This window comes from Bemisia tabaci, chromosome 6 (assembly GCF_918797505.1).
Source record: "Bemisia tabaci chromosome 6, PGI_BMITA_v3".
NCBI lineage: Eukaryota > Metazoa > Arthropoda > Insecta > Hemiptera > Aleyrodidae > Bemisia > Bemisia tabaci.
Window position 1 is genome coordinate 11,308,481 of NC_092798.1, and position 13,920 is coordinate 11,322,400.

At 39.0% G+C, this 13,920-nt stretch overlaps 1 protein-coding gene across 6 annotated transcripts in view; it reads left to right on the plus strand.

Annotated features, from left to right (window-relative positions):
• Positions 1-13,920, plus strand: part of MFS17 (Major Facilitator Superfamily Transporter 17) — an 82,016-nt gene that overhangs the window by 41,776 nt on the left and 26,320 nt on the right. For all 6 annotated transcript variants that reach the window (XR_011900135.1, XR_011900136.1, XM_019053745.2 and 3 more), the window contains exons 3-8: positions 5,350-5,564; positions 6,216-6,452; positions 9,248-9,332; positions 11,524-11,744; positions 12,155-12,304; positions 13,290-13,422. Coding sequence is in view for 4 of the 6 variants with exons in the window: in XM_019053745.2 (XP_018909290.2) it covers positions 5,350-5,564; positions 6,216-6,452; positions 9,248-9,332; positions 11,524-11,744; positions 12,155-12,304; positions 13,290-13,422 (1,041 nt within the window). In the remaining 2 variants the exon portion in view is untranslated. The remainder of the gene's footprint in view (positions 1-5,349; positions 5,565-6,215; positions 6,453-9,247; positions 9,333-11,523; positions 11,745-12,154; positions 12,305-13,289; positions 13,423-13,920) is intronic.

Consider the following 13,920-nt stretch of genomic DNA (forward strand, 5'->3'; position numbering starts at 1 on the left):
TGGGCATATTCCTGTATTTGAATGAGTCGATGTTAAAACCTAACTTATCCAAATTCAAAATTGTTCTTTCAAAAGTCTGCGCTTCCTTTAGAAGGGCCCTACAGGGCAGTATAGTATTCCATTAGCTTCTAGCCATAGCTTCTGTGCATCGTGTGTCGCAAAGTTTTAAAAAAAGGAATAAATGAACAGTAAAACCCGACAACTTGCACTTAAAGAAGTTCTCGTCGCAAGCATGCGACGATTCTTTAATTCGCCGCCATGAGTAGTTGCGAATTGATTCAAGCTGAATTTCTGTGGGGCTCTATTAACTTGTACCAACCCTGATAAGTCGGTAAAATTTAGGGAATTTTGCTGCGAAATGGGCCTGTTGCAAACTTTTGCTAGAGCAAAACTAAGAGTTGTTCCTTACAGATAATGCTTCAAAAATCACGATGAGCGCATCGGCAAAGTCTGAAATGCACTCATAACTTCACAATCTGCCCAAGAAATTTGCGGTTTTTTGAGCTTCCCGCTTCGAAAACGATACTACGGTACAGGTGAACATTTCGTTAGAGGAGTCGTTCCATTGGCGGCAATACTCATCATGGCCGACGCCAGTCCGCCGAAACACCTGTGATGGGACGAGATAACATCTGAACAGGATTAAACCAGATAACAATCGGCGTTTTTACGTTCATATTTTCCTCGCCCGCCTTAATTGATCTTGAACTCTCCTCGAATTACTCGCGGAACTGCGCAAGCGTCGGCCATGATGAATATTGCCGACGATGGAGGGACTCATCTAAAAAAATGTTCACCTGTGCAGTAGTATCGTTTTTGAAGCGGGAAGCTCAAAATAACGCAAATTTCTTACGCAGATTGTGAATTTATGAGTGCATTTCAGACTTTGTCGATGCGCTCATCGTGATTTTTGAGGCATCATCTATAGGGAACAACTCTTCATTCTGCTCTAGCAAAAGTTTGCAACAGGCCCATTATAGTTCCTACAGCCAAAACATTGCATTTTTTCACACTTAAGACACTTCGCGCTAAGAATTGTTAGTGATCAGCATTTTCATCAGAAAACGATTGGGGGGGGGGGGGGGGGGTAAAAAATAAAAAACCATACACTACGAAGCCAGGGAAAACTTGGGGATTGTTCAAAATATCTAAAAAGTCAAGGAATGTTTAAATCCAAGTAAATTTGCCACCCTCCAAAGAGCGATGATCACGATAGCTCGTGATTCCGCTCGATTTTGCCGACGGCGCACCTAGAATCGAGTCAATCGGAGATAGGTCGGACATGAAATTTTTTACTAAAACTGCAAATTTTGATATTTATTTTGTCACATTTTAAATTCCAAGGGCTACCTTGACAAGAACATTTCACGAGAAACCAATAGAACCACTTTTAGAATCTCAAAGTTTTGTATAAACGGAGTTATAAGCGTTTGAAGTTTCCAAATTTTGTCCCATCGACTCGATCCACTGTGCGGCGGTCCCGAAAATTGCACCATTTGACAACTCGGTCTCTTACGGAAGATGGAATCAAAAGGAAACCATTTTCTTGATATTTCTATGTATATTAAATGATAAGATTCAGAAGAAGGTTAAGTGTGTAAGTGCCGATAAAGTCAGGCGAGTAATTTTATTGCACTGCATGATAGTCTACTTTTTATTTGTACATTATTCATCATTAATTTACTAATTTCTTTTTTTTCAAGTTGATTAAATACTCAATCCGCCGTATCTTGGTGCAACGACGACGTATTAATGCGACGAGCGACTTATTTTGTTATCGTAAATGGAAAAAATTGAAGGCGCCCCGGCTTTTTCTATGGCAAGGTCTGGATGCAACTATTCGTGTTCTCTGGATGTCCATGTTGCTTACCAAAAAATTGAAGGCGCTCTAGGTTTCTTAATCAGAATGCATGGCTGCGGGGCGCGAGCGTTAGTTCTCAAGGGTTATGTAAGTTGCACTTACAATCCTTTTTACCTCAGAGTTCAAATAACTCGTGTTGCATCACGGCAACGTTGCCAAATGGTGCCAATTTTCCACCGAAAACATTCCTACAAAGACATCGTGAGTGTTATTCTCGCAAATTACAACCGTTAACATTTTGCACAATTTGACAGCGCTGCCGTGGTGCTACACGACTCGTCAGGGTGTCTACAAGTCCGGAATTGGAATGTCCGGAAATAGTACTGATTTTTCAAGGGCGGTCCGGAAGTACTGAAAAAGTGCGGAAATTCCGCAAGAGGCCCGGAATTATTTTAATTTTTGTCGCAATTTGAGCAGGAAATCCAAATTTTTCGAATTTCTTCAGTTGAAAGTATTGAAAAAGTACTGAATTTTTCGGAAATGTACTGAAAAAGCACTTTAAAAGTACTGATTTTTGGCCAGCCTATTTTAGTAGACACCCTGCTTGTCCAAATTTTGAATATTCAATACTAAACACGATTGTGAATGCACTGTAGACAACCCGCAAAACCAACAACGGTCGCAGCCATGTTACGCCGAAGAAATCCAGAACGCGCGCCTACAATGTCTTGTGTATGCAACACGGACATCCAAAGAACACGTAAAGTTGCATCCAGACCTAGCCGTTGAGAAAGCCGCAGAGCGTTTAATTTTTTTCGCTCGTGATGTCAAAATATGTCACTCATTGAATTCATACGTCGTTTGCTCGACGATCAAAAGAGAGAAAATAGAGAAATGAGTAACTAACGTGGAACGTGAAAGAAAATAAGAAAAAAAGTAGCTTTAATTAGGCAGCACCATTCTTGATTCAAGAAAAAATTATCTTTGTGGCTTAAAGTTTTTTTCCAGTATATTCTCAGTCTGAGTGTCCATTACTTTCATCGGAAGACGCAATTCGAAAGGGGTTAACGGCGTGTTATTGCGTTTAAAGAAAACTTCGCCCAAGTTCAAAGACACTCGAACCAAGGCGAGAGATGAACAGGCAGATGATTGATGACCCCCGAACAACCCCCATCGCTGCCGGTCATTTATCCCCCTTCAGAATTCAGCGCCCAAGTATATCAATTTGTGGGGATGATCAAATCAAAGATACCGTCGGGAATCTGACAGAGGGGTTTAGCGTGACGTCATTCAACCGAACAACTCGACAGAGAATCGATGCTTTAACGAATTAGCGGTATTTTTCGAGACGTGATACTTTAAGCCACCTCTCACTGGTAGCCTCTTATTGTAAACGTTTTCGGAGGAATCGTCAATATTAATGAAAGAAGAAAAGTGGGATATTTCAGGGTGTCTACGCAAGTCCGGAAATAGTACTGATTTTTAAGGGCGGTGCGGAAGTACCGAAAAAGCGCGGACATTCCGAAAAGAGGTCCGGAATTTTCTCCATTTTTTTTTTTTGTCATTGTCGTCGCAATTTAAGCGAGAAATTCAAATTTTTCGAATTTCGTCAAATGGAGGTTTTGAAAAAGTACCGAACTTTTCTGTTGAGGAGGTACTGAATTTCTCGGTAATGTACTGAAAAAGTACTGTTAAAGTACTGATTTTTGGTCAGCCTCTTTCAGTAGACACCCTGTATGTTTTCCATGCTCTGTGCATGAAGCAGAAGCGATTCTTGAATGTTGGCAACACTGTCTTTCTTCCATTTAAATCCATGTCGAGTCTTGGTGAGACAACTTACCTCACCTAAAATCGATATTTTTAATGGATTTAAATTGAGGAAAAACTGTTCCAACTTGCAAAATCACCACGAGCATCGATGTAGCCGCCTTTTGATTTCAGGATGCTGATCCGATATAAATGGTCAACAAGCGGCTTGTCATTTTTACAAAATTTCTTTCTACAAGTCAGAAAGAATTACTTATGACTTTTTGGGTACATAAATATTTCGAGCTGGAGATATCATCACGCGCAGCTCAATCTACAATACCCCCCCTCCCCCTCCTGAAAAATTTTCGGCTGCCTTGCTTTGACCAAAATGACGTCACTGTCCGTAACTATGTCTCCATGAGCATACCCAACCCGAAAATTTAGGTTGCGCTATCTCTCTCTGAAAATCATACGAGAGTCGAGGGCACGCGGTCTAAAACGAACGTGAATGCGACGCTTTGTGCAGATGAAGTGGATTCGATATTCAGTCCGACTGCAGTCTGTTTGAACTTGTTCCAATTTCCCCTTCAGATGTGCACAGATCACCGAGCAGAACCGTCCTGCATGATTGAGGCAGGGGTAACGAACAAAACACCGGGGTTGGAGCTAGAAAAACATCCATCACGATTATTGCGATTCGCAGATCTCCCCTTGTATTATTTTTCCAGGTGTAAAAGCTCAGCTTTTCCGAGAAGAAGGTTCGAAGACTGAACATATGGATGTACTTCTGTCGAACAGAACTATGTGAATTATGACGTGAGCTCTGTTATGCATATATTCTTATGGGTCTCAGGGCTCATGTCTTAATGCACATAGTTCCGTTTGACAGAAATACGTCCATATGATCGTTCGGTGCTCTTTATCGATCAAACCATCTGGATTGTTAAGCCGAACATTCGGTTCGTGAGATCGGATCGGACGCTTTGATGGTCGTTGATGGACACGTTGAATGGTGAAGTTCGGTCACACGAATCGAACGTTTAATCTCATGAACCGAAATCTCATTCAATACGTACCTAGGTCATTTTGCAAGGGGGCCTAGCCGCCCCTCCCCCCTCTACCACCGGGGGTCTGGGGGTTATTGAATACTACTCAGCTCAGAAGGGGATCCGAGGGGGCCTCCCGTGGAAAATTTATGAAGTTTTGAATACATTTGGACGCATAGTGAGGCTTCCGTAACGCAGATTTTGCATCCATTTCTGCGGAAAAATTACGGTTTTTTTTATACTTTCAGCACAAAATATTTTCTAAGTGCTGCATTTAAATGATCCAGAGAATTTTTGTAATTTTAACTCTATTTGGACGCATTTTTAAGTTTTCATGACGGAAATTTTAGAAAATACTACTTGAAAGGACACGGTATTTTCACTTAAGACTCGACATTATAAACGATAAATATCCTCGACAAAGATTTCTCTCCACCATCCAGAATTTCGAGGGGGGGGGGAGGGGCAGATGATACTATTTTCGATTCTAAGGGGGCCTGGCCCTTTTGCCCTCACCCTCTTTGCACGCCCATGTTTCATTCTGACAAACCGAATAGTTCGATCAATATGAAACCCCGACCGTTCAGCTCAAACGATATAACTATTTCCTTCAGTATACCCGCAAAACGATGACGTCGTTTTGCGGAATTTTCTCCAACTTTCCTTTTCGCGTGTGAAGGAATGGCGAATTTCCGCAGAAAAGTATTGCCTATGTAACTGGAAATTTTGAACTGGGTACGTGTCTTCTTTCAGATATGGTGCCAGCGCGGGTGGTGCTGTACATGCTGTCGTTCTCGGGGTTTCTGGTGAGTTTCATGATGCGCACGGACATCAACATAGCCATCGTGGCCATGGTCAAGCTCCCCTCGACGCCGACCAACAGCACCGAGGCCCAGGAGAAGTACTGCTTCGTCCCGCCCACCTCCAACGTATCCGAACAACCGGACGTCAACATCACCTCCTTATCGGTAAGAAGTCGTCCATAAAAGTTTCTCCCGTTTTCCTAGCTCCGAAGCAAAACAGAAAGACACAACCCTCTTCCCTCTCAAAAAAAATCCTGAAAATGAAAGAAAATCAAGAACATAACGCAGGTAATCTGAGTTTAATCATAAAACTCAAAGGATCAAAGAGGATAATGGAACGAAAGATAGCATTCCAAGAAATATCATAATAAAATAAAATTTAATTTCAAAGTATGAAAAATTTAATACAATAAACAAGTGCATCTCATGTTGTATATCTTATGGTTTACTGGCCGTGCATTTTCTCTCGTGAAAAATGCAAAACTGTGAAAATTATTTTGAACCATAAAAATGGCGTTGCTGTTCATCTCTAAAATCGAGTCTCATGGAAGAATGGAACTCAAAACCACCCTCTCTCTGTTCGATCTCAAAGTACGCAACTTGTTCATTACTGTCAAACTCGATCAGTGGCGTGGCGTGCTTTGCGACGTATCGATTGATCAGCCAATTAAACCCATCGAAAAAAAATCGATAAACAGGATGTTCGCTACGAACACCTTAAAAATCGATTCTTTACCACAGCCTCAAATGGGGAAATATCGATGATCGATCATTCACGGCTCGTCACTGAACTCGATCCATTTTCATGTTTTCCAGGAGGAGGGTGAATTCGACTGGAATCCAACAACGCAGTCGGCCATCCTCGGGTCATTCTACTGGTGCTACATCTTGTCACAGATAATCGGTGGTGTTCTGACGCAACAGTTCGGCACTAAAACCGTGTTTGGGTTCTCGCAATTGGTCACAGCTGTCTGCTCCTTGCTCATCCCACAAGCTGCTGTCTTTCATTACTCCGCGCTCATAGTCTTGCGCTCAATACAAGGCTTTGCCTCGGTAAGTTCAAGTTGAAAGCGCTTCGATGTCAACCTAAATTTTCGATATAATTTTATCGAGAATGGAGCAGCAGGGTCGGATTTACCTAATTGCCGCCCATGGGCCGCCTATATTTTGCCGCCCCCTTCTCATTCTTTCCGAAACATCAACAAAAACTATCAAGTGAACGTGCCAGAGGGGGAGGGGTGCATAACACGCGTTTACTCGTGTTGGACACATTTTTTGGAAAGCCCTGTCAACACTATTAGCAAAAGTTCACGAAACATTGCGCGGCAGTTAAGTTCCGTAAACCTATCTCTGTGTGGACAAGGCCTTCCATTTACAAGTATTGAACGAAACAAATATGAGAGAACAATCATAAGGTGGTTTAATAATTTTAACTTCCGGCGCGCTGCGCTGACCGTATGGGTGACTGTATTTGGTAATGCGCGAAGTATGCATGCAGTCTTGTAGGCGCCATGCGTTTCACGCCGACCGCTGCTGACCGCACACTGTTTGATGCAATGCGTGAAGTATTCATGCAGTCTTGTAGGCGCTAATATGTGGTACACGCTGACCGCCGCGCCGCGCCGAGGGCTTCTCCTTTTCATCTCAAGTCCTCGTCATCATTGCTCTCCACACGCCACGCCGTTCCAAGCCAAATTGCGTGTTTGGTTTCTCTCTTAACTCGACTAATTAAAGGCGCTGCATTTTATATCACCGAAAGACGTCAAAATTAGAAATTACTATACTCTCAGGAAATGAAAAATTTTGTCGCGTTTTCTAGTTTGTAATTTTTTTTTTTTTCTGAATCCGACTTTTTTTTAAACCTACATTTAAAAAAAATTCAAATTTGCCGCCATGGGTCGCGATCATGATTGATTTAAAAGACCAACACTTACTTTAAGTTCTTTAATGATCTTGAATTTTCCAATCAAACAGAGAATCCTTGGTTAAAAACCACTTCTACCATAATAGGCATAAATCTATATGGTTAACCCCGCAGATTCCCGGCCCGGATTTCCTCTAAATCCGGCCCTGCAATTGTATGTGTGAGGAATTTGCGTTTTGACTATTGATACGTATGTAAAAGTTCGCGAGAAACACCATGGTGCCACTGGTTTTCTCTGAAATCGACTCCCAAGCTCAAAAAAGCTCTCAAGTTGAGGCCAAAATGGAGGGGATATCTCACGCTATGTTGAAAGTCTACCTCTATGTTAAGTCGAAGTCTCCATGCAAAGATAGGGATCAAATACATTAGCGGGGTTGCCGTGTTTTCAGTTTTAGAGGCCCCAAATAAAGTGGTAGCTCTGTCAATGTATTTGCTCCCTATCTTTGCATGGAGACTTCGACTTAACATAGAGGTAGACTTCCAACATAGCGTGGGATATCCCCTCCATTTTGGCCTCAACTCGAGAGCTTTTTTTGAGCTTGGGAGTTGATTTCAGAGAAAACCAGTGGCACCATCGTGTTTCTCGCAAATTCCTCACACATGCAACATCTCCATTCTTGCCTCAAGTGACAGTGACTGCTCGTGGATGCTTCTTGCTTTGGGAAGGCCGTCGATGACAACAGGATTGAAAAGATGCACATGTACACTAATTTGCCTACGCTGTAATTTGAAGGCTTTTCAACGGCTAGACACTGTGCTCCTTGTGACATTAGTTTGTACTCTATAAAGAGTGCGTTTACCGAGCATACGAAGGAGCACCAAGTCTGTCCCTATAAGTGCCTTCGTATTATAGGGTAGGCAATTCGGGGTACCATGATGCAAGAATAGTTATCTCCTTGATCTTGCTTTGTAACGGACAGCCTTCCACAACAAGTGCCGCATATTGCCGTCTTGTAAGAAAACTTTTGCATCATGACTCATCGTCTTGAATACCACTTAAAACCTCCGTCAAAAGCAGAAGTAAGTGACTTTTTTTCTTAAATAAAAAAAAAGGGAGCTATCAGTGATATCTAGTAAAACCGACTTCGAAGTAATCTTGACAAAGAAATGAACCTTTTTCAGACTTCAGTTACCTGTAGGAGAGCCGCAATACGTATGATTAGTATGATGTAGATTTTGTACCGCACATCCTTTTCAGACATTTTATCCCTCCATTCTTTCATCTTTTCCGTCTCTTAATTTTGTGCCATTTTCCTCCAGCTGTTGTTGATCTCGATGTAACTTGAAATAGACGTCTCTGCCAAACGGAACTATGTGCATTAAGACATGAGCCGTGAGACCCCTAAGAATATATGCATAACTAGGCTCATGTCGTAATGCACATAGTTCCGTTCGGCAGAAATACGTCCAAATAACTATTCTCATCCTGAAAAAGTGCGGTTCTTGCTCTGTCTTCCTTCCAAAGTCCAGCTTTTGATCATTTACTTAATATTGGTACATTGTGTATCGAACCGCCAATTTAAACATTGCTTGCAACATTCACTATATTATTTTCTTTGGCGTATGTTTTTTTCCATTTTCCTTCTTTCAACATCTCATCAGGCACCTGGCTCCTTCTCTTCCCTTTCAGAGTTTCAAGCCTTAAATTTTCAATGTTCAGCTCTGCACATAAAATGTCAACTTCTTGTGAAGTGTTCTTCCTCTTGTATAGTTTTAAAATTGTTAACCCTTTTTTGTTGAAATTACATAAATGTCATCCCGCTACCTTCATTCAGTGAGGCTTCAATCTTTCTCAAATGCAGCAAGAACAGATTTCTATTTGAGCCAAGATTTGATGTATGTGTAGGTATACCCTTTTTATACATTCTACATACAGTACTTTTAATTGTTCATATAGCTCTGACGAAAATTGTTCTTTTTGTAGGGTTTAACGTGGCCTGCAATGTACGCTTTAGTTGGCCACTGGATTCCGTCCAATGAGAGAAGCAGATTTATGTCATCATTCCAAGGTGAGATTGAACATTTTTCTCTGATCTCCGCATAGAGAGGGGGTAGTATGTCAAATTATTACAAGCAAAAAGAAAAAAATTTTCCAACTTGTCAGTGCCCCCTCTGAAAAGTTCCCGTCTTTTTTCCCCATTATAGATAACTGAAGTTTATACTTTTTTGGCCAGCAACAGTGCAATAAGAAATAATATCTCAGTTGCTGCGTTTCAAAATTTTCACTCCCTCCTCCTACTATTTAAAGAGTTTTACTGCACATTTTCGCACACTTTTTAAGATAATTTTGAAAAGTAGAAGAAAAATCATGTGAAACTTTGTGCAGTTACATTTATCATTCATCATTCCGTACAGCACTCTGCAGTGTTGCAAGCCAAGATATCGCTGTCCAAAGTGAAAAGCAAAGTATCTCCATTGTAATATCTCAAAATTTCTGCTCTTCGTTAATTTTTTTTTTTATAGAAGAACAAGCCAACTTTATAGTTTGAAATTTATACAGAATATTCTACCAAGAGAGGAAAAACCAAGAAAGTTTTCAAGATGTTATGTTGACTAGTTTCCTGCAGAAAAAATGGAATATGACAGGAAATCAAAGTTGCAAATAGAAACATGTGGTTTCACAGTTTAACCAGCGATTTGTGGTTTTGTAATTTCATCAATTGATCGTAACCATCGATCTTGGGAAACTTTATTTATTCAAAATTTCCCTGTGAGATTTTAGGATTTTGATGAGTATTTAGTAACCGCCTAACCATATGCCTAAATAAATTATTGTGACATCTCTGTGTTCAACAGCCTCTAGCTCAGAAGCTTTTGCTTTCTAAAATTCATGTGTCAAACATTTATTTTTCAATGTTAAGTCTTTTTCTGTCCGCACCAAAAATTATCTAAATTTTACATAATTGTTGCTTCATTCATTGTGATGTTTTAATGTGGGATGTTAATTTCCGGCATACAGACATTTTTTAATCATGAATTACCCAGACTTTATGGAACTGAAGTGTTTCATTTGTTCAGAAACTGCTTGATATTGCTAACTTATTTAAGAAATTAGGAATCTATTTATCTGAGATAAAAGCTCAATCTCAATTGAACTTGTCGTTTTATCCCCAAATTTTCGCTTGCGTCTGGGCTTAGTTTTGTTCTCATGAGTCGTTAAACATTGTTTATGGCGGATTTTTCTTTCTTTTAACTTTCTGAAACATTTTTGACCTGTGCTCACATATTAGGTTAGTCAAAACTAAGCTTCTTTATATGTGTTTGACACCAAAGTGAAAGAGATAGTCATCATAAAATGTGCGAGAAGTGAGACCATAAATTCATCACCTTCTTTTTAAGTATATAATTACAATCACTCTACCAAATTTTTGATCGCAAGACTTTAATACAAGAGCTTTGCTTCCAATGTTTATGTAAAAAATCGGATTTTAAATAATGTAAAAAAATAATCTTTTGCACCAGAAAATGTTCAAAATTTCCACTTTTTTCACTAAATTTGTCCTCAGATTATGTTTTTTCCAACCTAAAATTGAATTTTACTCATTTTAAATTTGTGTCACCCAAAATCAGGTTTCAAAAGTAGCCCCAAGCCTTAAATTTTTTTTCCCAGAAAGCTTGAATAAATTAACTGAGGTAAAAACGCTTGACGCTTATATCTGCTTGTCTTATTTATTATCTCAAGCCAAATCCTGCGTATCAAAAATGGCATGAAAATATGATTTGTAATTGTCAAAAACTGGAATGAAAGAGAAAAAAAGGGGGAAACTCATCCTAATCCTTAGTTTTGTATCATCTTATTTTAACAGAAGAATTTTTTTTCCTTTCTCTATACTTTTAAATAACGCAGGGTATAATGGATATGTATGTTTACCAATAAAATCTTAACAAACCTTTCTTTGATTGTTAAAAGGGGAGACCTAAGTTTATGGACAATAAAAAATTTCAAAAACCGCAATCTTCAATTTTAACGCAGAGCTCAAACTAACCGCTAGAACATTTGAAAAACTGATCAGAAAAACATAGTCTTCATCTCAATCCACAAAACAACTCTGAGTTTTATCAGTTTTTTTAGAGTAAGACCAGGAAGAGCTGACCAAGAGTGACTTCCTACGTTTGAAAGCCAAAAAAGCAGTACCTATTAATTGTTTATGGAAATTAACATCTAGGTAGTGGAGTGGTAATAGGTAGCCTGGATGTCAGGTTTTAGTTTCGGGATTGGGCTGACGTACCCGCTGTGTGGCTTCCTGATCGCGCATTATGGTTGGCGCATTGTTTTCTACACAACTGGCTCAATTGGACTTAGTTGGTGCGTAGTCTGGTGGCTTCTGGCGTTCGACTTGCCGCGCAAACATCCTCGCATCACCCGATCTGAGTTGGCGTACATTCAGAGGACTATCGGCAACACTGTCATTGGTAGAAAGGTATTTTGCTTGAATTTTCCAATGTTGTTTTAAGTTTGAATGAACCTAGGCACATAACAGTTTTGGTTTCAACAATTTTTACTGTTGTTAAATTTCTGCTTGGAGCAAACAAATATTAGGCAGAAGTCCTAACACATTCCTTTTAAATCATCATCTATTTTTTTTTTATAAATTATGTTCTGTAGTATCCTGTGCCTCAAAATGTACCTTAAATCTGGTATAGCTTATCTCACTGATGCTAATTTAATCCAAGAGATCAATAAATGGTTAGGCATCATATGATTCCATGATCTTACCGGAGAAGTAGCAATTCAAACTTTTTAAAGAAATTACTGAAGTTAGTAGAAAAGTGCTTCTTTTTCCTGTGTAGAATATTACTCATTTATGCTCTACTGTCTTTGTATTCTCAGGAAATGAAAGTTCCATGGATGTCCATTTTAACATCTCCGCCCGCCTGGGCCATTGGTGTCACTACTTTTGGCAGAATTTGGGTTCATTATGTTTTCATCATTTGTGGACCATTGTATATGAAGACTGTTCTGGGCTTCAGTATACAAAAGGTACAAATTTTAATCATGAAGTAGTGATCTCATCTCATCTTGCTCGGCAATTTTTTCAAATGATTCGGATGAAATACTTATGTAGTGTTTAATCGAGAAAAGAAAATTACCTTAGTCCTAGTATACCTAATGAACTGATGTGGAGGTTGCAGATTTTTTCATTAAAAGCATACTTTCTGCGAACATCATACCTGTACACTTGCAATGCATGTCTAATAAATTCAAAGGTTAGTGTCTTCCATAAGTGTAATTTTGTTTGATACATCAGCGGTGAATTCGCAGTGGTGTGTACCTTGTTTGGGGTGTTTTAAAAACTCCTCTTCAATAGAAAGAAAACAAATCAACACTGCTGCTTGAAATGTTCACCAAATATTCTTTTTGCAGAGAAAGAAAATAAGGGAAATGACTTTAAGTTTTTTTCCATTCACAAAGTATAGTATGACAGGTGGTCTGCAACGTTGCAAACTAAGATATGCATTTCTGCAGTTTCACCACCAATATGCGCTCCAGGAAAAATAGTTTTTGTCAGCCACTGATAACTGAGGCAACTGTGACAGCTCGAACTAGAGTAATAAAACATTTCTCCAGGATGCTCTGTTAAGGGATTTTAAACTTCAAATTTTGGAAAAATGCATTCATTAGTACATGAAGTGATATTCTTTTAAAAATTATGTAGAACGCCATTAGTTACTGGTGGCCCAACATTTTATGTGTCTTCTAATAAAGTTGTAACTTGGAGTAAGATAATAATCAGAAAATTTGCTATCATCAGTGTGAAGTGAGGGAGTTTTGGTAACGCTAGTATCCTTATTAGCAGTAATCTACAGCATATTACTCGCTTTTTACGGTTTCTTCTCGTGAAATGCATTTTTCTCTGAAACCAATTTATAGAAGCAATACTTATTTATGGATCTGGAAAAATTTTTAGTGTACTTATATATTCAATGAGCCTTGTTTGTCCTAATATATTTTTCCTCATTTACAGAATGGTCTTTTAAGTGGAGTCCCCTTTTTGTGCAGTTACTTATCATCAGTCATATTTTGTTACCTAGCAGATTACCTTGTCGTTCATGAGATATTATCCTTAACCAATGTGCGCAAATTGTTCACCGCTGTGTGTAAGTTTCTCTTCAAATGACATTAAATTTGGTTTAAAAATGATTTCAAATAAAGATTAGAAAAACTCCATTGGGAATCTACACAAGGAACAAGGTTGCCCTAAAGTGCAATTATATGGTAAAATGATTGCTACTATATCAGAGTGTTCTGTGTGCATGTACACAACTTCTTCACAACTCCGTGTTATTGCAATTTAATGCAAAAAAATTAAAATAAGTTGCAAATTTTTTTGTTTCATCACAAATTTCTCACCTCCCTCCCACTCGGAACTCATTTTATTGATCCTCTTAAATCGATTTATTTGATCCAATGATGTAAAAATATCGCAATTGTATATGATAAAAAGATAAGAAGAAAAACAGGCAATCTTATTGCATTTACATGAAAAATCGTTTCAATATTTTCATCGCACTATGCTCATTAGATAGCCCTGTAAGGAGGTCATCTCACGCCACAATTTGCATATTATCTTAGTTTTAATAAATTTTAAATTGAGA